Here is a 26,631-nt window from a genome sequence, read left to right as displayed (position 1 = left end):
GTCATTGATACCTTAATACAGGCACGAAAGCCTGTCACCAGGAAAATTTACCATAAAATATGGCGTAAATATCTTTATTGGTGTGAATCCAAGGGTTACTCATGGAATAAGGTCAGGATTCCTAGGATATTATCTTTTCTCCAAGAAGGCTTGGAAAAAGGTTTGTCAGCTAGTTCCTTAAAGGGACAGATTTCTGCTCTGTCTATTCTTTTACACAAGCGTCTGGCAGATGTTCCAGACATTCAGGCATTTTGTCAGGCTTTGGTCCGAATCAAGCCTGTGTTCAAACCTGTTGCTCCACCATGGAGCTTAAACTTGGTTCTTAAGGTTCTTCAAGGAGTTCCGTTTGAACCTCTTCATTCCATAGATATAAAACTTTTATCTTGGAAAGTTCTTTTTTTGGTAGCTATTTCCTCGGCTCGTAGAGTCTCCGAGTTATCTGCCTTACAATGTGATTCTCCTTATCTGATTTTTCATTCTGATAAGGTAGTTCTGCGTACCAAACCTGGGTTTTTACCTAAGGTGGTATCTAACAAGAATATCAATCAAGAGATTGTTGTTCCATCCATGTGTCCTAATCCTTCTTCAAAGAAGGAACGTCTATTACACAATTTGGACGTGGTTCGTGCTTTAAAGTTTTACTTACAAGCTACTAAGGATTTTCGACAAACATCTGCTTTGTTTGTTGTTTACTCTGGTCAGAGGAGAGGTCAAAAGGCTTCGGCAACCTCTCTTTCTTTTTGGCTAAGAAGCATAATACGCTTAGCCTATGAGACTGCTGGACAGCAGCCCCCTGAAAGAATTACAGCTCATTCTACTAGAGCTGTGGCTTCCACTTGGGCCTTTAAAAATGAGGCTTCTGTTGAACAGATTTGCAAGGCGGCGACTTGGTCTTCGCTTCATACTTTTTCAAAATTCTACAAATTTGATACTTTTGCTTCTTCGGAGGCTATTTTTGGGAGAAAGGTTTTACAGGCAGTGGTACCTTCCGTTTAAGTGCCTGCCTTGTCCCTCCCTTTATCCGTGTACTTTAGCTTTGGTATTGGTATCCCATAAGTAATGGATGATCCGTGGACTGGATACACCTTACTAGAGAAAACACAATTTATGCTTACCTGATAAATTTATTTCTCTAGTGGTGTATCCAGTCCACGGCCCGCCCTGTCATTTTAAGGCAGGTTATTTTAAAATTTAAACTACAATCACCACTGCGCCCTATGGTTTCTCCTTTCTCTGCTTGTTTTTGGTCGAATGACTGGATATGGTAGTGAGGGGAGGAGCTATATAACAGCTTTGCTGTGGGTCCTCTAGCAACTTCCTGTTGGGAGTGAGAATATCTCATAAGTAATGGATGATCCGTGGACTGGATACACCACTAGAGAAATAAATTTATCAGGTAAGCATAAATTGTGTTTTTTTGGAGGGGGGAGGGGTGGTGGTGGGGCCCCTTCTTAGATTCTTGCACCTGGGCCCTGTGGTTTCTAGTTACACCTCTGGTTAGCCCTCTCACAAAGTACACAAAATAATTGTCATTTCCACTCCTATGTTAGATCTAACAAAAACAACTGATCTAACCAGATCTAACAATTTGAATGAGGTTTTGTTACAAATGTTGATGGGGGGGCGGGGGTAACCCAGCTGAGGTGAGAAACAAGTTCATAAAGTAAACAAGTAAGTTCTAAATTCTTGAAAACAGTTGTATTGAGCTTCTGATACATACACTGGTTTTAATTCAAATTCAGTATGAAAAAGATTAATGTTTCCAAAATATTAATTTTTTCATAAAGAATGTAGAAAAATATTAATATATTTCTAAATTGATGTAAATGTCTTGTGTAACTTCCGGCCTGTATATAGTTAAAATCAGGGCCGGACTGGGACCAAAAATAGGCCCAGGCATTTTAAGGCAGAGCAGTCCACTCTGACCCTCTTTTTGTTATTTAAACAAAAATCGGTAAGTATTTTTTACTAGTTTCTTACAAAAACATTTAAAATGTGTAACACCCTTCTGTCACTGTATTTTGTAGATTGGTTGTCATGCAATAGTAACAAAGTGAAATGGAGTTAAAGGAAAAAAAACAGAAGTTATTGAAGTTTATATTTAAATAAATAATAATAAGCCAGTGTAGTCACTGTCTAGCAAAATAATAAGTACATGTCTTTACATGCAAACTGCACTATCAGAGAGAATTAATACACATAGACATCCACATGCACACACAAGCACATTGTAGACATACACAGTCACAGAAAAAAATAGGCAACCGCAGACATCAACATGCAGCATCAAGAAGAGGGATGGGTAGATAATTTAATGCCTTTTTGTATCCTGTTACTGTTGTTGTTGTGTTCTGTTAATTGTAGACCACATATTTATACTCAACATTATGGAAGACACTTTGGAAGGGTAAGGAAGAGATCTCTTGATCTCATGGAGAAGAACACTAGTACTATTGATATTATATCTGATAAACCTGTAAAACGTTTAAAAGCTTATGAGAAATTACTCATCCAGGATGCGAAGGACTGGCAAGATATTATTGGAAAATTATATCAAACATAAGATTATACCACAAGGTTTGAGATTGCTAAAACGATCTGCCTTTGCCCTGAATAAAGTAGATTTCATGTCAGAATTGGATTCAATATTGAATGAGTGTTCCTTTAAATGTATTAAATTACTTATAAAACATAGGGATAATCAACTTAATGTCATTCAGATTGAAATTGAGAAACTAAAAGTATTTGAGGATACAGAAGAATATAAAAGGTTATATCCAAATATTGTAATGTCAAAGAACTTACTAAAGAACTAATAGCTACTAAAACTAATACATTTAGGAGAGATGTTTTAGATTATCAAACTGACAAGAAATTATGTTGGTAAATTAATAATGGTGAGAAGGATAAAAAAGTAGAAATAAATTTAAAAAAGTGTAGCTACTAACCAGAATAATAAGGTTGAAAATATGTCCAGTTTCACAACAGTAGTGGTAATTTCGAAGTAAAAGAAGCGAGAACCAAGATTATTGTAGGCAAACAACAAAAAAATAACAGTGTAATACATCGTAATGGATAAGAAGTATTAAGTGAGGAATTAGAAGGAACAAGAGATTGATTGAGAGAGGGTGCTATTCCTAAAATGGCCATTTTTTATCCAGTCCGAGAACTCACACCAGATGGAAAAAGAATCACAGAGAATACAACCCACAGAAGAACTGGGATATAGAAAGGAGAGACAGAGGAGAGAGAGGGAAGTGGAGAAAAAGATATTTAAGTCCAAGTAAAGGTGCTGTAATGCTTGTGGGATATTTCCCTATCAGACCAATCCTGGCCAGTAGTCTTCTTATCCCAGCGTCAAGTGGCAAGATAAGGAAATATCCCAGAATAAAAATATAAAAGTAGAAAAATTAGGAGGCAATCCAATACTCACAGTAGTGTAGGGAGAAAACAGGAGAATGGTTACTAGGCAATGGCAGGGTTTATTACCAGGCAGACAGTCCAATCCTTCATGGTACCAAGGGGGTTAAGCAGAGAGTGGTCAGTGATAAACAGAGTTCAGTACCAGGGAGACAGTCCTATCCTTCACGGTACTAAAGGGGTTAAGCAGAGAGTGGTCAGAGACAAGCAGAGTTCAGCAACAAGTAGGCATTTCAGCAGTTCAGGGGTTAAACAGGAGAGTAGTCAGTGAACAGCAGAGTTCAGCAACAAGTAAGCAATCCATTGTATCTCAGCAGTTCAGGGGTTAAACAGGAGAGTAGTCAGTGGCAAGCAGAGTTCAGCAACAAGTAGGCAATCCAAAGTATCACAGCAGTTCAGGGGTTAAACAGGAGAGTGGTCAAAGACAAGCAACGTTCAATAACAATCAGGCAGTCCAATATAAGCACAAGACAAATAAGTATAAAGCACCCAGGAGAACACAAAGTAAACCTATACTTGGGCAATCTTAATAAGAAAAAGGAGGTACTTACATAGGCGCAGATTCGCGCTGAGGAAAACACACAGGTGTGATCCGGAGCGGCATTGTACGTGCCCCCAACCACCACCACGTCTATGGCAACGGTCATGGTAAGGGAAGAGAGGGCGTGACAGGTGCAGAGCAGGCAGAGCGAAGAAATTACAAAAATTCAATCTTTGAATATATTCAATTTATCCTCTAAGTTGTTTAAACAACAAACAACGCTTTGCTAGCAAATTATTATAATTTTAACCTACAAGTCATATTGATGAGTTTCAACTTTATATTGATTTTCAGAAGTTCATTAGAAATATTTCTTTAAAAATACATTTTCAAAATCACTTGAGAATAATAGATGTAGTAATATTTTAGCAATGGGTGATTAAGATACATTAAAAACTCTACATAATTTGCAAAGTTAAGTAAATCTAATTGATATAGACATAGCAGTAAATATTACATAGTGATAAAAAAAAAAAAACAACTAAACTCCCAAGGTGAATTTATTAAAGACTTGAAGAATTTTATTTTTAAGTATAATATAACTAAGACTGAGAGGGTTGTTTTAAAATAATTGATGAATGATGATAGCATAGTTATTAGATCAACTGATAGGGGCGGTGGAATTCTCATTCAAAATAGAGATGAATATATATAGGAGAAACGTTAAGGTTATTACAGGATGAAATAACTGAATGGCGATCCTACTAAAAAATGTGCGGAGGAACTTTATATTTTGTTGAAAGATGGGTTAGATAAAAAAAAATGTAACTGTTGATAAATTTACGTTTTTATAGAATACAAACCCCAAAATTGCTATTATGTATCATCTTCCTAAAATCCACTGAAGCTTAAACAACCGACTTGGAAGTCCAATTGAGTCCAGTATAAATTTCATTACAGCAAATTTATAGAGCTATATAGATTATTTTTTAAACCCATTAGTGGAAACACTAAATTAATAGTATACAGTTGATACAGGATTTAGAGGAGATTGTATGGCAGGATTTGATGTGTTTAATCACATGTGATATCACATCACTATATACAATAATTGAGAATTGAATCAAGTGCTTTTTTGTTTTAGAAAAATATGATATTTTATGCTTTGATCAAATTGATTTGTTCAAAAAGGGTATAAGATTTGTGCTGAAGCACAACTATTTTATGTTCAGGAATTATTTTTTATCAGGAATGTGGTACAGCAATGGGGACTTAGTTTGCCCCGTCCTCTGCAAATTTATTTGATTATTCAAGGATAAACTCATATGGAACAACAATCCCTTTTTAAATAATTTAATATTGTATAAGCATTTTATTGATGATGTGATAATTATATGGAAGGGGGGCTGTAGTATAGTGAAGGATTTTATAGCTCATATTAATTCTTATAACTTTAATGATACATTTGTTGAAAATATACAATTTAATGAAATTGAATTTTTGGATCTAAAGTTATTTGTTGAAAGAGATACATTTTTGACAAATAACTTTTAGAAAGGATGTGTACTCAAATGGATTGATAGATGCCAGAAGTGGCCAATTTAAAGGGTGGATAAAAACATACCAAAGAGACAGTTTACCAGAATTAGATGAAATTGTACCAGGATCTCTGATTTACACCAAAAGGCAGGTACCTTGAAAGACAAATTTACAGAGAAACATTACAGAGAAGAAGATACTGTGAAAAATATGAATGAGGTAGACAAAATGGACCATTATACACTTATTTGTGGTGATTATAGGAAAAAGAGGAAGGAAAATAGGCAAAACATTAAATGTATCACTAAATGTAGTGAAGGTATAGGGCTTGTTAAAAAATATTTTTAGAAAACATTGGGATGTTTTAAAAGGTGACCTTATTTTAAATAAAATATTGGATGAAAATCTGCAACTAGTATTTAAAAAAAAAAATCTAATTTATGTAACTATTTGGCTCCCAGTTGATTAAGGGAGAATTTTTGTTGTAAGATGACAAATGAAGAGGTTGTATTGCCCACTTTTATTTCATTAAAGGGCACTTATAAATGTCACAAAACAAGATGCCCCATGTGTACATTAATTTTACTCTCAAAATCACATTTTAATTCTAATACAACAGGTGAAAAATTTAACGCATAACAGTTTATCACTTGTAAATCTATTTGTGTGGTATATTTGTAGGCAGTGTGGGTGTGGCCTGTAGGCTGCACGAAAAGAACTTTGAGTAAAATATTGAGTAAAAATGTAGCATATATAAAAAAACATATTTTAAACATAGTGTTTCTAAACATTTTGCAGAGAAACACCAGTGTGACCCAGGATTTGTGACCATTTAGGGGTATTGAAGTGTTCCCTAAGAAAGAAAGTGAAGATGACAGATTGCTAACAATGAGACAACGTGAAACCAATTTGATTCACAGGCTCAACACATTAGAGCCTAGAGGTTTAAATATCGATATTGCTGCTTTCCTTGTCCTTGTCCTATGTAATAATACAAATATTTAATAACCTTTTTTTTTTTCTTTTAGGGTTTTAGTAAAATTAAGTTTTATATTGTATAGATGAAGTATGATTGTTTTTAGCAGTGTAATTGATTCATTAGCAGCAATGTATTTATTTTGATTGTTACAATTTTAATATGTGCTGTTATAAATCTTTAATATTTTTAGCCACTAGAGGGCATTGGTCAATAACTGGTTAAAAGTTAGTGCAATAATTCAGTTTAGCACCTCCTGACAAAGTGACCAGAATAGGTCAGGAAACGTGTCAAGGTTTCTGCTAGCTGAATTAAAGGAGGTCCGGAGCACCTCACAGACATTGGGAGCCACGGGTGATGACATCACATGCTGGGCCGTTTTGAATCTGAGAAGTGTGGATGCTTGAATGCAAGGACCTGCAGATTTTATACTTGTTTTATACTACACTTGTGAGTGTACTTAAACATATTATTAAATTGGTGTTAATTGTATTGCACGAGGAGTGTTTGTCTTCTGTGTTTGCACCGACAAGTCTTGCAGGTTCAGTGAACTTGAGAACACAACAAATTGAGACCCCTTTTTCTTTAACAAAAGTTTTTATTTGGGAGCATTACCTCAGATACACATCCACACAATACAATAACAGTACATATATATATACACACACATAAAATGGTTGTACTTGAAATTTTACATACTATATTCATTTTCTTACATTTAAATTATTCATAAAGATAGAAAATACATAAATACCCGAACCCACCAGAAATAAAATGAAACCTCCACCACCCACCCCATCATAAATAATCTATGAAAACCTCAACAACCCCCACCCCAAAACCAAAAAGAAAATCCCCAACAACCCCTAACCCAACCCAAAAATGATAATAAAAAAACCAACAAAAGTAAAACCCAAAATAAGGCTGGACCAGGGATTTCAATCAATGTCCAGGTGGTCACACACCTCCTCTGCTGCTGTTAGAAGGGAGTCTGGGACAGCCATTATTTTGGCCATACAATGGCTGACTACTGATGTAGGCAATTATCTGCAAAAAGAGGGAAAGCAACCATTTAGCAATGCACCTTCCATAGATGTGTATGTATATGCACATATGTGTAAAGACGTATTTACCAGATACTTGTACCTTCCTCCATTGCCGATAGGTCAGTGTGTGTGGCTGCCTAGCCACCACATGCCCTCCTTCATGACTTCCTGGAAGGGAAAAAAACAGCTACTATATTATGTTTTTTTTTTTAAATAACATTTCATACCTGTGTGAAAAACTTCAAGCAGCATCATCCTTATAAGAATCCACATCCAAAAAGTTGTGCAGGCTATGGTAAAAAAAAGAATTCCTATTACGTACATTTTTAAACATGGCAAGTGAATTCTAAGAAAATTTCTGTCCATATGTTCTAATTATATGCCACAAATTTCCTTCGCATTCTCTTTGAATAAGCGAAAAAATAGGTGGCGGTAACGGGTGTATGGACGTGGAGTTGTACGCAAACCGCCTCAAAATACCATGAGTCTTTGAATAGAGGCCTTAATCTCTCTCTCTCTCTTCCTCCTCTTAATCTCCGCTCTTCTTTGTTGTTATAAACTAAACAGATTATTTCATATTTGTTATTTAGATTTTCAATATTTATACACTACTTTGCTGAATAATGTAAGTAGTAGTAAGTAACTTAACTTACAACAGAAATAAAAGGAATGTATACCCCACAGATTATAAGCAATAGTAACAATGCCCTAGATTATGAGTTTTGTGTTTTACAGTGATGTACGGCTATACTGCTGAAAAATTGACCATTGCGCATGGAATGGCCAGTAACGCATATTACGAGTCGCGGTGGTATAGCTATACCGCAAGCATTTTAACCTGTAACGCAACTCAAAAAATGACGTTTGAGTGCGGGTTTTGCGTTCCTGCTAAAATGCTTGAATTACAGCCTATACCGACACGAGCCATTCCGCGATCTGAGACCAATAATTATAGATATTGTGAAACAAAAATGTTTCACAAAACTCATAACTAAAATGTTACAAAGTACACTAATACCCATAAAATACCTATTAACCCCTAAACTGCCACCCTCCCACATCGCAAATACTATATTACACCTATTAACCCCATAATCTGCCACCCACCCACATTGCGACTATTATTAACCTATTAACCCCTAATCCGCCATCCACCCCAATCTTTAACACTAAATAAATCTAGTAACCCCTAATCCGCCACTCCCCAACATCGCTGACACTAAATAAAATGATTAACCCCTAATCCGTCGCCCCCAGCATCGCCAACACATAAACCTATTAACCCCTAAACCGCCAGCCCCCCACATTGTAACTAATTAACTAAACCTATTAACCCCTAAACCGCCAGCCCCCACATCGCAAAACACTAAATTAAACTATTAACCCCTAAACCTATCACCCCCTAACTTTAAATTAAAAGTTACAATATAACTATCTTAAAAAAATAAAAACTTACATGTGAAATAAAAAAAAAACTAAGATTTAACTATAAATTAACCTAACATAACTATTCTAATAGAATAAGAAAAAAATACCAATTTATCATTTATAAACACTTTCATGGAGGACCTCATGGTCCGATTTTTTTTTTTAATTTTTTTTTTAGATTTGTGCTTTGGGCACTGTAAAAAAGCTGAATGCCCTTTTAAGGGCAATGCCCATACAAATGCCGCTTTAGGGGCAATGGGTATCTTAGTTTTTTTTTTAGACTTAGGTTTTTTATTTTGGGGGTTGGTTGGGTGGGGTGTTTTACTGTTGGGGGGACTTTGTAAAAAAAAGCTGTTAAACTTAGGGCAATGATCTACAAAAGGTATTGGTAGTTTATTGTAGGTTCGGGGTTGTTTTTATTTTGGGGGGCTTTATTATTTTTATAGGGCTATTAGATTAGGTGTAATTGTTTTTAATTTTGATAATTTCGTTTATTTTTTGTAATATTTTAGTTTATTTATTATTCATAATTTTAGTGTTTATTATTTTTTGCAGTATTAGGTTTATTTACATTTGTCATTTAGGTTTTTTAATTGGTAGTTTTTATTTTATTAGAATAGTTATGTTAGGTTAGTTTAATCTTAGTTTCTTTTTTATTTCACAGGTACGTTTTTATTTATTTTAAGATAGTTATATTGTAACTTTTAATTTAAAGTTAGGGGGTGTTAGGTTTAGGGATTAATAGTTTAATTTAGTGTTTTGCAATGTGGGGGTCCAGTGATTTAGGGGTTAATAGGTTTAGTTTATTAGTTACGATGTGGGGGGCTGGCGGTTTAGGGATTAATAGGTTTATTTATTATTTGCGACGTGGGGGACCGTAGGTTTATTTAGTGTCGGTGATGTTGGGGAGTGGCAGATTAGGGGTTAATAGCATTATTTAGCGTTGGCGATGTCAGGGGTGCGGATTAGGGGTATTTAGACTTGGGATTTATGTTAGGGTGTTAGGTTTAACCGTAACTTTTTTTTCCCCATAGACATCATTGGGTTTGTATTACGGCGATTTGCCATTCCGTGATCGCAGGTATTACTTTTTTTCTAAAACTCTCTTCCCATTGATGTCTATGGGGAAAGGCGTGCACGAGCACGTAAACTCAGCCCTTGGCTTTTGTGCGGTATGGAGCTTAACGCACAGCACAAGGAGGTTTTTCAGTAACTCGTAATGGCAGCGCTACGGAAAGTGCGGTACCACTCATTTAATTGCGTTATTTACTCACCCGGTATAGTGCAAAACTCGTAATCTAGGTAAATGTTAGTTATTCATATTTTTTAAACATCCGATTACCTGTTGCTCATATACTCACATATCGATGTCTTTTATGACTCCTCAAATAAGCTAAGTTATTGAGATGGAAGAAGGGAACAACTAGATGCAAAGGGGACGCTACGGCAGAAATGTGACATCGCATAGCCTTCTGCGTTTGCACGTAATGACAGTAACAAATATGTCAGCAAGAAATATTAATCTTCTGGTGCACATATTTGATTTACAGTATTGCACATGCTATTTGCACTGTAATATATCCACATGAATATTACAATTAGGGAATGTATACTACATCACTACTGGATGTAGCGCAGCAGTGAAGCTTGGCAGCATCCAGCCTTCTATTATGGGCGGTCATTGCCATGCAGTTTTGAAGATTATAAATTATGTTTAATATATTTAGAAGCTTTGTTTTACAGCACAAATAAGTAAATACAACATTACAAATATTAATCGTTAACATAATGTGCTCTATTTAAATGCATCATTTATAAAATGTATAACCCTTTAAATTACAGGAAAAGGGTGGAAAATAAATCATGAAATAATATAGCGACATTTTTTTTTCATTCCACATATTTAAAAATGTAATATTACACTTTCAACGTGTCTACTGTCTCTTTAAGTTATACTAGTAATAGCAAAGTGGTACCTATGAGCTGGCAACCGTCTTGCACTATGAGGCTAATCCATCAAAGTGTCAACCGCAAATACGTCGGAATTCTGCATCGTAATTGTTTCAAGATTGATCCGACCTAGTTATCAAAGCCGGTAAATATTGAAATTTGTTACGTAACATACGATGCGGTGGTCTCAATCCGACGCAAATCGATGCTTACGTCATTACAAATGATCCGAATACACCTTCGGCTTTAGTTGACACTTTTTCACATTTATCAAACTTTTAACAGGCACGCTCGCGGCTATTCAGACGCAGCGTACCTGGTTTTCAATCTGCCACCCTTGAGGCCACGGATGCCTTAGAAATCAATGGGAGTATGAAAGCACCGAAAGCTTATGTTCAATGCTGCAAGAGAATGAAGCATACCCCATTGATTTCTAAGGTAGAAAAAAAGATATGTTTACACCTAACACCCTAACATAAACCCTGATTCTAAACACCCCTAATCCGCCGCCCCCGACATTGCCGCCACCTACATAATGTTATTAACCCCTATTCCGCCGCTCCCTGACCCCGCCGCAACCTAAATAAACTCATTAACCCCTAAACCTCTGGCCTCCCACATCACCACCATTAACTTAATATATTAACCCCTTAACCGTCAGCCCCCCACATCGCCAAAAACTAAATTAAGCTATTAAACCCTAAACCTAACAACCCCTTAACTTTAAATTAAAATTACAAGATCTCTATCTTAATATAAATTAAAACTTACCTGTAGAATTAAAATAAACTAATTTTAAACTTTTAATTAACCTACTCTAACTATTATACTACAATTAAATTAAACTACCAATTAAAGGGACATGAAACCCACATTTTTTCTTTCATGATTTAGAAAGAGAATGCAGTTTTAAACAGGAATTGCAACAATTCAACCCGATCGAGTACGATCGGGTTGATTGGCAGCTCCCTGCTGGAGGCCCATTTGCCGCGAGTCTGCAGGAGGCGGCGTTGCACCAGCAGCTCTTGTGAGTTGCTGGTGCAATGTTAAATGCGGAAAGCGTATTGCTCTCCGCATTCAGCGATGTCTTGCGGACCTGATCCGCACTGTCGGATCAGGTCCACAAGACATTTCTTAAATATGCCTCTAAGTTACAAAAACAAACAAAAACTATATTACGAAAAATAACAAACCAAATTATTAAAAATAAAAAAATTACACCTAATCTAATAGCCCTATCAAAATAAAAAAAAGCCCCCCAAAATAAAAAAAACCTAGCCTACAATAAACTACCAATGGCCCTTAAAAGGGCCTTTTGTGGGGCATTGTCCCAAAGATATCAGCTCTTTTACCTGTAAAAAAATACAAACACCCCCCAACAGTAAAACCCACCACCCAACCAACCCCCCCAAATAAAAACCCTAACTCTAAAAAAAAAACTAAGCTAACCATTGCCCTGAAAAGGGCATTTGTATGGGCAATGCCCTTAAAAGGGCATTTAGCTCTTTTCCATTGTCCAGACCATAATCTAAAAATAAACCCACCTTTAAAAAAACCTAACACTAACGATGATTCACTTACAGTTCTTGAAGTCCCGCTTGAAGGATTCATCCAAATGAAGACTTCTTGCCGTCTGGACTAGGACTTCACCAGCTGGATGAAGATCGAAGAGGCCGCCTGGATGAAGACTTCTTGCTGCATGGATGATGACTTCGCCGGCTGGATGGATTCTTCAAGAGGGACTTCAAGAACTGTAAGTGGATCGTCTGGGGTTAGTGTTAGGTTTTTTTAAGGGTTTTTTGGGTGGGTTTTATTTTTAGATTAGGGTCTGGGAAATGCCCATAGTGGGTTTTTTGTTTGTAATTTAGTACTTTTAATAAGGTTTAATTGTATATTTAAATAATTTTAGTAGGATTAGGTTTTTTTAATATGTAATTTATTTTATTTAAAGGGCCACTAAACCCAAAATTTTTCTTTCATGATTCAGATAGAGAATATAAATTTAAACAACATTACAATTTACTTCTATTATTTATTTTGATTAATTTTTAGATAGCCTTAGTTGAAGAAAAAGCAATGCACATGGTGAGCCAATCACACAAGGCTTCTATGTGCAGCAACCAATCAGCAGCTACTGAGCATATCTAGATATGCTTTTCAGCAAAGAATATCAAGATAATAAAACAAATTAGATAATATAAGTAAATTAGAAAGATGTTTAAAACTCTCTTTCTAAATCATGAAAGAAAAAATGTGAGTTTCATGACCCTTTAATTGGAAGTTTAATTTAATTGTAGTATAATAGTGTAGGTTAGGTTAATTAATAGTTTAAAATTAGTTTATTTTAGTTCTACAGGTAAGTTTTAATTTATATTAAGATAGGGATCTTGTAATTTTAATTTAAAGTTAAGGGGTTGTTAGGTTTAGGGGTTAATAGCTTAATTTAGTTTTTGGCGACGTGGGGGGCTGATGGTTTTGGGGTTAATAGGTCTAGTTAGTGGTGGTGATGTGAAAGGCCAGATGTTTAGGGGTTAATACATTTATTTAGGTTGCGGCGGTGTCGGGGAGCAGTGGGATAGGGGTTAATAACTTTATTTAGGTTGCGGTGGTGGCGGGATAGGGATTAAACATTTTAGTATAGTGGCAGCATTTAGTGAAATGGTATAAATAAAGTTGGGAAAAAAACAAATAGCAGCGTCATCGATGACTGTTAGTTAACAGATCATCACCCCGTACTTGGTGTGCGTGTTTTTGACGGCTTTATTTATAAATATGGAGATAGTATTCAGATCCGCAGCAGCGATGTTAGACGAGCATATTGACACCTGCAAATGAAATATAGTTGACGCTTTGATACATATCCCCCTGTATCAGATCCGCAGCGGCGATGTTAGATGAGCGTATTGACACCTGCAAATGCAATATAGTTGACGCTTTGATACATATCCCCCTGTATCTGCAATTAAGGCACAGAATTGTTTGTTGCTGGATGACACCCAGCCTGAGATTCGTAAACAGGGCAGGATTGGTCAATAAGCAAAGCAGGCAGCTGCCTAAAAGTACTCGCATCCAGTGGGGCTCTTGTCTGACTAATGAAGTCACATAAATTTACACGCCTCTACTTCCATTCCTTTTATGAGTAAAGCCAAGCTCATGCATTAATTATCCTTAAAGGGACATGAAACCCCAAATTTTTCTTTCAGGATTCAGATAGAGAATACAGTTTTAAACCACATTCCAATTTACTTCTATTATCTAATTTGCTTCATTCTTTAGGTATCCTTTGTTGAAGAAATAGCAATGCACATAAGTGAGCCAATCACAAAAGGCTTCTATTTGCCAGCCATTAATCGCAGCTACTGAGCCTATTTTAATATGCTTTTCAACAAAGATAACAAAAGAATAAAGCAAATTAGATAATAGAAGTCAATTGGACAGTTTTTTTTTTTTTAAATTACATGCTCTTTCTGAATCATGAAAGAAAAAATTTGGTTTTCATGTCCCTTTAACAAGTCAAAACTTAAAAAGAAAGTATTCTTCACTTGCAACTTGTAGAGTGGTTATTACTCTGATATATAACACTGAGCACATAGGGGAACATAGTATGAACCTGCCCAGAATCAGGGGTAAATAGAAATTATAAACAATTGGATTTCAAAATTGCATTTTCTCAGTATATTGTTCCTATAATCTGTCTTTTTTAGATTTGTTATGTGGGTGTAATAAATGACTTTTGCTTGAAATGTTCTGTTTAAACAGCATACAATATATGTTTCCTGTTATAGTATTCTTTCTACTTCTGCAGACAAAAATGTCTTCTTTTAAAAATAAATCAAGCATGAAGAATGTATGTTTTAATAATGTCTATAGAGATGTATCAGTGCATATAACAGACACCTCCTATGCCATCTGCAATATGTTATTATGCTACAATAAATCTTGAATATCATTGCTAAAAGTTAATACTAGTGAAAACTTAAAGCATTAAGGGCTAGATTACAAGTGGAGTGCAAAATATCGCTTTCGCAAAAGCAATATTTGTGCTCCACTTTGTAATCCCAGCGCACGCAAATGTGTGTATTACAAGTTAAGTGCAATGTGAACATGACCTTGGCATGAGAACTAGCGAAGGGGGTGAGTAGCAAAGAAAGTTTAAATAAATATATATATATATATATATATATATATATATATGTATTTATGTGTTTATATGTGTATATACACAGGGGCAAAACTACAGGGGGTGCAGATGTCACACTGCCACTGCCACCTGCCACTGCCTGCACTGATATCATGTGGCTGTAACTCTGTTTTACCCATTGGTGTTTATGTGTGTGTGTGTGTGTGTGTATGTGTGTATGTATGTGACTGTGTGTGTATTTATGTATGTGTGTATGTATGTGACTGTGTGTATTTATGTATGTGTGTGTGTATGTGTGTATGTATGTGACTGTGTGTGTATTTATGTATGTGTGTGTATGTATGTGACTGTGTGTATTTATGTGTGTGTGTGTGTATGTATGTGACTGTGTGTGTATTTATGTATGAGTGTATGTATGTGACTGTGTGTATTTATGTATGTGTGTATGTATGTGACTGTGTGTGTATTTATGTATGTGTGTGTGTATGTATGTGACTGTGTGTATTTGCGTGTGTGTGTGTATGTATGTGACTGTGTGTGTGTATGTGTGTATGTATGTGACTGTGTGTGTATTTATGTATGTGTGTATGTATGTGACTGTGTGTATTTATGTATGTGTGTGTATGTGTGTATGTATGTGACTGTGTGTGTATTTATGTATGTGTGTGTGTATGTATGTGACTGTGTGTATTTATGTGTGTGTATGTATGTGACTGTGTGTGTGTATTTATGTATGTGTGTATGTATGTGACTGTGTGTATTTATGTATGTGTGTGTGTGTATGTATGTGACTGTGTGTATTTATGTATGTGTGTGTGTGTGTGTATGTATGTATGTATGTATGTGACTGTATGTATTTATGTATGTATGTGTGTGTATGTGTGTATGTATGTGACTGTGTGTATTTATGTATGTATGTGTGTGTATGTGTGTATGTATGTGAATGTGTGTATGTATGTATGTGTGTGTGTATGTGTGTATGTATGTGACTGTGTGTATTTATGTATGTGTGTGTGTATGTATGTGACTGTGTGTGTATTTATGTATGTGTGTGTGTATGTATGTGACTGTGTGTATTTATGTATGTGTGTGTGTATGTGTGTGACTGTGTGTATTTATGTATGTGTGTGTATGTATGTGACTGTGTGTATTTATGTATGTGTGTGTGTGTATGTATGTGACTGTGTGTATTTATGTATGTGTGTGTGTATGTATGTGACAGTGTGTATTTATGTATGTGTGTGTATGTATGTCACTGTGTGTATTTATGTATGTGTGTGTGTATGTGTGTATGTATGTGACTGCGTGTATTTATGTATGTGTGTATGTATGTGACTGTGTGTATTTATGTATGTGTGTGTGTGTATGTATGTGACTGTGTGTGTGTATTTATGTATGTGTGTGTGTGTGTGTATGTATGTTACTGTGTGTGTATTTATGTATGTGTGTGTGTATGTTTGTGGAACCAGAACCAGCAAATTACAGACCTTGTTACTACAGCATGGGGGAGGGGGTAAACAGTGTCACTATACAGTACCACTATATACAGTACAGGGGGGGCTGGACTATGTCACAGACTACTGTGGTCAGTTTATAAAGTACTGGGGCGGGTAGGGTCAGGCCAGCCATCTCACCGGCAGATTACAGACTGTGTCACTGACTCAATATATACACTACTGGTGGGTTAAACAATGTCACTATATACAGTAACACATACATATATATGTATATAATCATATACATTTATATTTACTGGGAACACACAGTCCCCATAGACTGCAATGTAAATGTACTTTTCAGTGCCGTTTTTTCTTTTCTAACACCCCACACCCGCTCCCATTAGACCCCAAAAACAGCTTAGTACAGTTGTTTTTTATTATAGTAAAAAACTAAAATATACTTTAATTTGGGGGCAATTGGGGCCAGTGGTCTGAGCCCTTCTGAGAATTTGCCCATTTACGGGCGTTAGATAAATCAGCGATCCACTTGTAATCTAGCCCTAAATTGGTTAAAATATATTTTTTTTTACATGACCTAGTTAATACTAAGCCTTTTACCCCCTAGGGTACCCACTCCACCTACACTGCACATCAGAGACTTCAAATTAGATTCACTATGTGCAACAATAAAAGATCCTCTCCACATACTCCCTAGATCAAGAAATCTAGGGGCCACAATCAGTCCTCTAGTAAATTTTCGCTATCTCCCATACTACGCTATTCCTACCCCTTTTAAAATAGAGTTCCTGTCCTTACTGTATTGATTTGGGCTAATTAGCTTACAAAAAACTGCTTATTTGAGATATCATTACAAAAATTTTTTATGAAATATAAAGAGAAACATGAAAAGTGGAACTAACCCAGCACACACCTAATATGGGGGTATAAATAAATGTGTACCCCCATATGAGGTGTGTGCTGGGTTAGTTCCACTTTTATTTATGTTTCTCTTTATATTTCATTAATTAATCTTGGAACTCCATGCACCAAGGGTCCCTTTTAATATTTGTTAATATAGGGTCCTTTTTCTCCTGGGGGTTCCTTTTTCAAATTTCCTGAGCTGGTTGTATATATTTTTTTTATAAAATTATATATATATTTGCTTTATGCCACACAGATTAACAAAATAAAATGTCAGATATGTTTGCTAACCTACAGAGCAAACAGAAATTGTGCACATGATTTACGGCCACACCTAGAATAATAATGTCCCAAAGAGGCATTCTATTGATAAAGCCCCTTACAAACTAATGATGTGTGTGTATTTGTGCAATTTACTTATTGGGTCATTACAGAGCCCCGGTGTGGCAGTAAATCGTGTGCAGAATTAAAAATATACAGTATATATATATTGTGTGGCCACTCTGGGGCTCCGTTATAACCATCATGAAGTGAAAAAAAAAAGAAAATAATGTAGCTCCTCATATCAGTGGTCAGTACACCTCTGTAAATAATCTCGTCATTTACCACTAAACATACAATCCTAAATGTATTATTATTATTATTACTGCTTTGTAGACTAAAGCAACCCAAACTAAAACTTCAATCATCTTCAAGCCATATGGGCCTCTCCATCTGCCACATAATAAAAATATTAACTACCTCCCAAGCAAAAAACATTTCCATGCATTTGCTAGAGTAGCTGTTCTTTTACTTCTTAAAGGGACAGTCAAGTCCAAATAAAACTTTCATGTTTCAAATAGGGCATGCAATTTTAAACAACTTTGAAATTTACTTTTATCCCCAATTTTGCTTTGTTCTCGTGGGGGTCGATCCAATATAGATCGTAGTTTGTGGCGCAAGCGAGGGAACCCGCGTCGCCCGCAGTTTCAGCTCACAACTCTAGCTATCCAATATTCAGCGCCGTCAGATGCTAAACTGGCATAAGTAGGAAAAACCGGCGAGCAGGCAAAATGTGCGCAAATACACATGTTAGTCGTCGCAAGTACTTGCGCCTGTATTTTGTTCACGTAAACTCTCAATAAAGTGTAGTTTTATGCAAATTAGCCTACGACTCGTAAAAAATAACGCCAGTTCTAAGAGATGCGCCACGTAATGACGAGATTCAAAATTCATACTTAAACCCCTGCGCAGGCGCCATTTTATTTAGTGTGTTTGGTTGGTTCTTGGAGCTACAGCACACTACAGTGAGTAGGAGAAAGTCGTTAGAGTAGAGAGAGAGGCGCATTGCATAATATTTAGTTAGGTCGGATTTGGTGGATTTGATAAGCTTGTACATTTACTGTCACTTTTTTACATATTGCACACATTTTGCATACACACATATCCAAAATACACAACACTTTTTTTTTATAACACCTTACACATTTTATTTATCTTTTACAGTTTGAAAGGCTGAGTGTCTGGTTGTGATTGTGTGTGATTGAAGTGGGAGTGAGTGTGAGTGTGTGAGTGTGTGTAGTGTGAGGATGTCAGGGAGAGCTAGGGCTGGGGGGAGGAGGGAAGGGGAGTTGCAGGGAGAGGATTATGGACAGGAGGAGCAGCAGGGTCCCCGTCAGGGAGTGAGCGGAGTGGGGAGAGGGAGAGCCAGAAGGGAGGATGGGAGTGGGGTTGCCCCAAGGCCAGGCACACTTAGAAGAGGGATAGAGGGTGCACATGGGGATAGAAGGGGGGAGGAGGGAGAGGATAGGGAGGAACCCACACCAGGGACATCCCAGGGAGGGAGCCAGGCGGCCCAGGACGAGGAGCGTATGAGGTGTCCTAACTTCACTTTTGCAGAAAACCTCGCTCTAGTCCAGGCTGTCCTGGAGAACCATACTGCCCTCTTTGGACAAGAGAAGGGCAAAGGAGTTGCCCGTAGGCGTAAAGATGCTTGGCAGAAGGTGGTGGAGGCCGTTAATGGTGTGTCCCAACAGAGGAGGAATGTGGATGGTCTAAAGAAGAGGTGGAATGATTGTAAGAGGAGAGTCAAGGAGAAGATGGGCCAGGAAGCAATGTCCCAGAGGGCAACAGGAGGTGGGCCTCACTATGAGGCGGAATACAACGAGTGGCAGGAGCTGATTCGTAGGTCCCTGAGCGTCACAGCAGTCCGTGGACTTCCAGGGGCTCGTGACTCAGGGGCTCCAACATCAGCACAGCATGCTGGTGAGTAACATCCCACACACCAGTATTATATGTATTTGAGTTATAACATCCTATATTGTCACACATTCATGTACACAATGAGGAGCATGGTATTTTGCCTACTAACAACAAAATATACAATGAGATTTAACATTAAAGGGACATGAAACCAATTAATTTTATTTCATTATTCAGATAGAGAATACAGTTTTCAACAACATCCCAATTTACTTCTATTATCTATTTTTCAACATTATTTTCATAATCTTAGTTTATTAAATATAAATGCACATGGGTGAGGCAATCACACGAGGCATTGATGTGCAGCCACCAATCATCAGCTTATGAGCCTATCTAGAAATGCTTTTCAGCTAAGAATATCAAGAGAATGAAGCAAATTAGCTAATGGAAGTAAATTACAAAGTTGTTTAAAATTGCATACTTGGCTAGCTGAATCCTGAAAGAATAAAAATGGGTTGCATGTCCATTTAATGCTACTTAACACATTGAAATCCATGATATGAGGTGGAATAGTGAAATACTAACATGTCTCAGAGTAACACAGGCCACAAGCCACATGTAGAGTTTTCAGTAAATGGACACTATAGTCATCACAACCATAGTGTCACTTAAAGAACACATTTTCTCCATCACTGACATGTACACAGAACTATTGTATGAAGCAAATACATGTATACTTTGCATATTAAAACCCATCATATCACAAATCTCAATGTGCACATGCATGTTATAGAGTTTGACATGAGAATGTGGATAGGCCCTAGAATGTACATTGTATGCCTACATGGATATATATGTGACTGTACTAATCCCTCTCATCATTTGACTCCTCCACAGAACCTCCAGTCACCAGGGTGCCAACGCCCATGCATCCCCCTCCAACACCGGATCAAAGTATTTCTCCACCTCGACCACCGGTCCGGAGAGTCCAGCAGGAGTATGCCAGGCATGACATGGGTTGGACTGCCTCAATTGAGAATCCCAATGTTATGCCGCCTGCATTACAGGAGGATACCTGGCAGGAGCCCTGGCCGGAGGAATATTCCTTTGGCTTGGAGGGGGAGGCAAGCCAGCCCCGAAGGGTAAATGTCTTTACCCCCCCACAAAAATATCATGCCACTCAGGGCTTCTACCAGCAGGCTGAGTGGATGCACACCAGCAGCCAATGGGACTATCAGTCCATCCGGACATCTGCACCATCAGCAGCAGTTGGAAGAGCTCCACCAGCTGAAATTCCTCGCCCTGCATCCCCAGCTGAGATTCCTCGTCCTGCACCCCCAGCTGAGATTCCTCGCCCTGCACCCCCAGCTGAGATTCCGGGGCCTGCACCCCCAGCTGAGATTCTGGGGCCTGCACCCCCAGCTGAGATTCCGGGGCCTGCACCCCCAGCTGAGATTCCGGGGCCTGCGTCACCAGCTGAGGATCGAGAAATGGAACCAGTGCCTATAGTCCCTGCTGGGGAAGAGCCCATGGATCCACTGACTTCCGCCATGGGGGAAGAATACATTTCTCTACAGAGGAGGCAAACATTGACCTGTGAGAGTCTCACGTCAACCTGCGAGAGAATGCAGAGGGACCAACGCAGGTTCCATAGGAGCCAACAGCGATTACAACAGCATTCCATTGAGCTGCAAAGGGACATGGCAGCATCTGTAACTGCTATGGTACAAAACCAATCACAAATGCTGAGAGTCATTTTGGACATGCAAATCCAGAGTGACCACAGATGGAGGGAACAGAACCAACTGTTGGGTGTGTTGGTGGAGCATTTCACCCACCAGCAGGAAATCGCCTCAAGCATCTCATCTGTGACCAGCACTCCTACTGGATCCACACAACCCAGGAGAGGCAGGAGACCCACTCCAGGCCCCTCAGCCCCCTCATCTAAGAGGCCTAAAAGAAAATAAATCTTGTTCTATTTCATCCTAAATCTTGTCCTCTGTTATTTACCATATAATTGTCATCCACATCCATGTGAGGTGTGTTTTAGTACAGTAATATTGTTAAAACATATAATAATACCTGTGTTGAAATGGGCCAAAAAGGTATTATTATCATGTTTCTGACATATTCCTGTTCGATAAACCACATCACATAGTTGTGTATGAACGATACATATAGTAATATTCACTTCTAAGATGTAAATCAAGGTTTCTCACATCCAATATAAATTGACACGTGGGTATATATAACTAATAATGTATTTACAGAATGTGTGAACATAAGGTATAAATATCCATTATCCTCATTCTTAATGATAGTCAATAAATCAGAGTGAACTAAACATGAATGAAACAAATGAGAAATGTACAGTAATTAGGGTTGTTAAAGGGACCTGAAAGCAAAATGTTTTCTTTCATGATTTGTAAAGAGCAGACAATTATATATCTAGATATGCTTGGTAGCTGCTGATTAGTAGCTGGATATAGATGCCTCCTGTGATTGTTTCACTGTGTGCATTGCTATGTCTTCATTAAAGGATATCTAAAGAATAAATCAAAATAGGTAGTAGAAGTAAATTGGAAGGTTTTTTAAAATTATATTCTATATCCTTAATCATGAAAGAAAATGTTTGGGTATAGTGTCCCTTTAAGGGAAGGGGGTTGGGATGTAGTAGTTTCACTTACATGCAGTGGAAATCCGAAGTGTGTAATTCTGCAAGACATGATATATACAAATGTAATGGTTGGTGAGGTACTGTCAAACATCATAATACATGTGAATGTTACGGTTTACTGTACTTATGAATAAGTAACTTACAGGTGAAGTATTCCCGGATGACATAATCCCTCACTTCATTCCCCCTCAGTGTCCCCCTGTCCACATCCTCAGGTACAGGAACCAGCTGCTGCTGCTCTGGGTCAATGTCCCCCAACAAACGTGTGTCCACAGCAATGTTGTGTAGAATACAGCAACCATTGACAATGGAACACACTTTGTTGGGGTTATACTGTAGTGCTCCGCCTGTAACATCCAGACACCTGAACCTGGTTTTTAATAGGCCAAAGCTCCTCTCAATGACATTCCTTGTTCTTATGTGTGCCTCCTGGTACCTGAGTTGTGGCTCTGTAATGGGGTGCACCAAGGGGGTTAATAGCCATGGTCTGCAGCCGTACCCTGCGTCACCTGTCATGTAACATATGTATTTGGATTACTACAGGTACATCATGTGCTTTAAAGGGACACAACATGATTTTCATATAAAAGATAGATTTAATAAAAAGATTAAATTTGTGCATTATAAGCAATCTACTTTTATGCCAGTATTAGTCTAGACCAAAAATCTATTTTAAAGGACCAGTCAACACAGTAGATTTTCATTATCAAAAAATGCAAGATAACAAGACAATGCAATAGCACTTAGTGTAATATCAAAGTTATTTTTTATGACAATTTAAAATGTTATGTATTTTGAAACTCCCCCTGTACCATGTGACATCCATCAGCCATTCACAAATGCACACACACTTATTGTTGCACATGCTCAGTAGGAGCTGGTGACTAAAAATATAAAAGATACAAATACTGTGCACATTTTGTTAATGGAAGTAATTTGGAGAGTTGATTAAAATTAAAAGTCCTATCTGAATAATAAAAGTGCAATTTATACTAGACTGTCCCTTTAATAAGAACCTGCAATTTTTATCAGCTATATAATTTCCTTCGATTAGATCATTTTCTCCATTCTATAGATAACTTTTGCTGACAAGCATATTAGATATGCTCATTAGCTGCTGATTGGTGGCTGCACATAGAAGCCTCATATGATTGGCTCATCTATGTGCATTGCTATTTTTTCCAAAAAAGATATCTAAAGAATAAATAAAATGAGATAATAGAAGTGAATTGTAATGCTGTTTAACATTGTATTCTCTATCTGAAACATGAGATTATAATTTGTGTTTAGTGTCCCTTTAGTAGAAATATACAGACAGAATTAAGGTACTCACCAAGCAGCCATCCTCCAGAGAGTGTTCCATTTTCAAACATATTGAATAAGGTGGTCTGGCGCAGGATGTAGGAATCATGTGCACTCCCCGGGAAGCCTGCATACACATGTAAGAATTTCAGATTGGTATCGCAGACCATCTGGCAATTCAATGAGTGAAACCCTTTCCTGTTAATATAGAGGATTGTCTCCTCATGTGGGGCCACGATACGCACATGTGTGCAATCAATTGCCCCCATGACATTGGGAATACCACCCAGTCGATAGAAGCCTTGTTTAAGACGGTTCCATTCCTGGGGGGTACGGGGGAAATGAATGTATCGTTGTGTCTGGTTATCTAGAGCAGTCAAAACCTCCCCTAGAATCCTGGAGAAGGTAGACTGCGCTAGGCCAGACACAAGCCCCTCTGTTGACTGGTATGAGCCGGTCGCCAGGAAGTGTACAACACACAGCAGCTTCTGCATACCAGTCAGAGCTCGGTTCCTATACGCTTGAGGGTAAATATCATCCTTCAAGACCTCATATAGGTTAATGAGGCTTGCAGAAGTCAAGCGATACTTTTCCCTGACCTCCACTTCTGTCATCCCAAACAGGGTGACCCTAACCCTGTGTACCCTTGGTGATCTTCCCCTCTGCTGATGCCTTCGTCTTATAGGCCCTGCTGGCCTATGGCCAGCTGCAGCAACAGCAGCATGGGGAGCACCAGGAACAGGGACAACAGCAGGAGGAGCAGGGAGGGCAGCAGCAGCAGCTGGAGCAGGGACAGCTAAAGCACCATGACCAGGGACCTCAGCAGCAGGGATACCATCCAAAACAGGGGCTTGTAGGGGTTCCAGCACCCCTTGTGCCCCACGACGCTGTCTCACTCTGAATGCAATATACTGCAAGGGAAACATGGTGGCTAATGAGGGTGTGCATTTGCAGGTGTTTTAAGGCTGCAGGTGAGAGGTTGTGCTGTTTGTGATTGGTTTGACACACTTGCAGGGGCAGGAATAATAAATGCTTTTAAGAGGTTAACTATTTATGATCAAGCTGCTGCTATGTATATTGTTAAGCATGCATTTGTTAGGCCTTCAGAGAGTTACGTTGGTTTCTAAGTCAGTGCAAGGGTTCCTGCGCCTTCAATTTGTGGCGAGCTGAGAATGGAGTAGATTTTCTGAAATCTGCGCGCGTAAGTCCTTACGCCGTATATTGGATACCAAATTGCGCGTGTTTTGTATGTCAGTCTATGGGCCAAAAAACTACGGGCGACGCCAGAAATCTACGCGCGTAACTTCTAGCTTACGCCGTATATAGGATACCAAACCCGCGCAAATATTGGCCGCCTCTAATCTAAATGCATTTTGATAGTTTTTCACCACTAGAGGGCATTAGTTTACATGTTTCATATAGATAACATTGAGCTCATGCACGTGAATTTACCATGGAGACAGCTCTGATTGGCTAAACTGCAAGTCTGTCAAAAGAACTGAAATAAGAGGGCAGTCTGCTGAGGCTTAGATACAAGGTAATTACAGAGGTAAAACATGTATAATTATAACTGTGTTGGTTATGCAAAACTGGGGAATTGGTAATTAAGGGATTATCTATCTTTTAAAACAACAAAAATTCTGGTGTTGACTGTCCCTTTAACTGTTGAGCCATTTCCCACCCCTATCCTGCGCTGTTTTGGAGTTTTTTAATGCTGCACATATTTAAGTCCTGCTGTAGGGTCAGACCAATTCTAAAACTAGAGCACAATCTTGTTTTACAAGTGGTTTGGTAAAAGTGGTTCTTTCAGAGAATCTTAACACAGCAATTTTTTTTTTTTTTTAGTGTACCCTATCAATATTGCAAATGGTGAATTAAAAAAGTCAAAATAGTGCTGAAAAATTGTATGCTTGTAGAGAAAACATGAAAAATACATTAAAATACATTTTCACTTACATTCATACATATTTATGTAAAATAAAGTTAAGTTTTTTAAAAAAAAAGTTTTACAGTGATTTAAAAGGGATATGATATATGACAAGGTGCTCAAGTGTGTGTTTATATGTATGTTTGTATATATGTGTATGCATGTGTGTATACATATGTATTTATCTATGTATGTGTACAGTGTTTTAAACTTCCCATTTTAATATAACACCAAAGTTAAATTAAAGCTAATTAAAATGAAGCTAGTTGAGTGGAAGTTTAGTGCACCTTTTACATAGCACTGCAGCACTAACCAACAGGAGTTTTTCAGTGCACCCCCATAGAAGTTTATTATGTGAGGGATTTATTACACCCGCACTATCCGATAATCAGATGTTCCTGCACTCTAGACTTTCAATTGAGTTATAAAAATATACTTTCAACTTGTTATATGAATACAAAAATCTCTGCTATTGATTTATCTTGAGCGTTATAAGTACACAATAGTGCCAGAGTTCTTTGGGCTTCACTTGTAATCTAGACCCAGCAGATCATAAAATTTACATAAAATAATGGTATAATTTTATGAAGTGTGAGAAATCTACAACAAAAAGTGAATAAATCATGCTCTCGAGATCCTGTACTTAAAGAAATGCACATTTATTCATAACATGTGATCACAATTACCACATTGATCACCTGGCTAGTAAAACTTATATAGAAGCTTTATTTATGGGCTTCTCGACTTTAAAACAAGGAGTCATGGGGTCCCTAGAATTTTTAACTGTTACAGGCACTCCCTTCCTACAAACTAAGGACTAGATTACGAGTTGTGCATTAGCCTTAAAAAGCAGCGTTAAGAGGTCCCAACGCTGCTTTTTAATCCCCGCTGGTGTATTACGAGTCTTGCAGGTACAGGTGTACTGCTCACTTTTTTGGCCAGACTCGAAAATACAGCAAATCCACTTACGTCAATTGCGTATCCTCTTTTTTCAATGGGACTTGCATAGCGCCGGTATTACGAGTCTGCCAAAAAGTGAGCGGTAGACCCTCTCCTGTCAAGCCTGGTACCGCATTTAAAAGTCAGTAGTTAAGAGTTTTACACTACAACGCCGTAGCATAAAACTCTTAACTAAAGTGCTAAAAAGTACACTAACACCCATAAACTACCTATTAACCCCTAAACCGAGGCCCCCCCACA

General features: G+C 37.7%; 1 protein-coding gene across 2 annotated transcripts in view; it reads right to left on the bottom strand.

The window, feature by feature from the left end:
• LOC128646005 (protocadherin-20-like) overlaps window positions 1–26,631 on the bottom strand; it is an 85,591-nt gene that overhangs the window by 27,648 nt on the left and 31,312 nt on the right. The window contains exon 1 of one of the 2 annotated variants that reach the window (XM_053699388.1): window positions 3,972–4,247. The exons of the other annotated variant lie outside the window; for it this stretch is intronic. Coding sequence (XP_053555363.1) covers window positions 3,972–4,067 — 96 coding nt within the window. The 5' untranslated portion in view covers window positions 4,068–4,247. Of the gene's footprint in view, window positions 1–3,971; window positions 4,248–26,631 lie in introns of those variants that run through there. 2 annotated transcript variants of the gene reach the window in all.

This window comes from Bombina bombina, chromosome 1, assembly GCF_027579735.1.
Source record: "Bombina bombina isolate aBomBom1 chromosome 1, aBomBom1.pri, whole genome shotgun sequence".
NCBI classification, from domain to species: Eukaryota; Metazoa; Chordata; class Amphibia; order Anura; family Bombinatoridae; genus Bombina; species Bombina bombina.
Note: the sequence above shows the minus strand (reverse complement) of the source record. Positions and strands in the feature narration are given on the sequence as shown.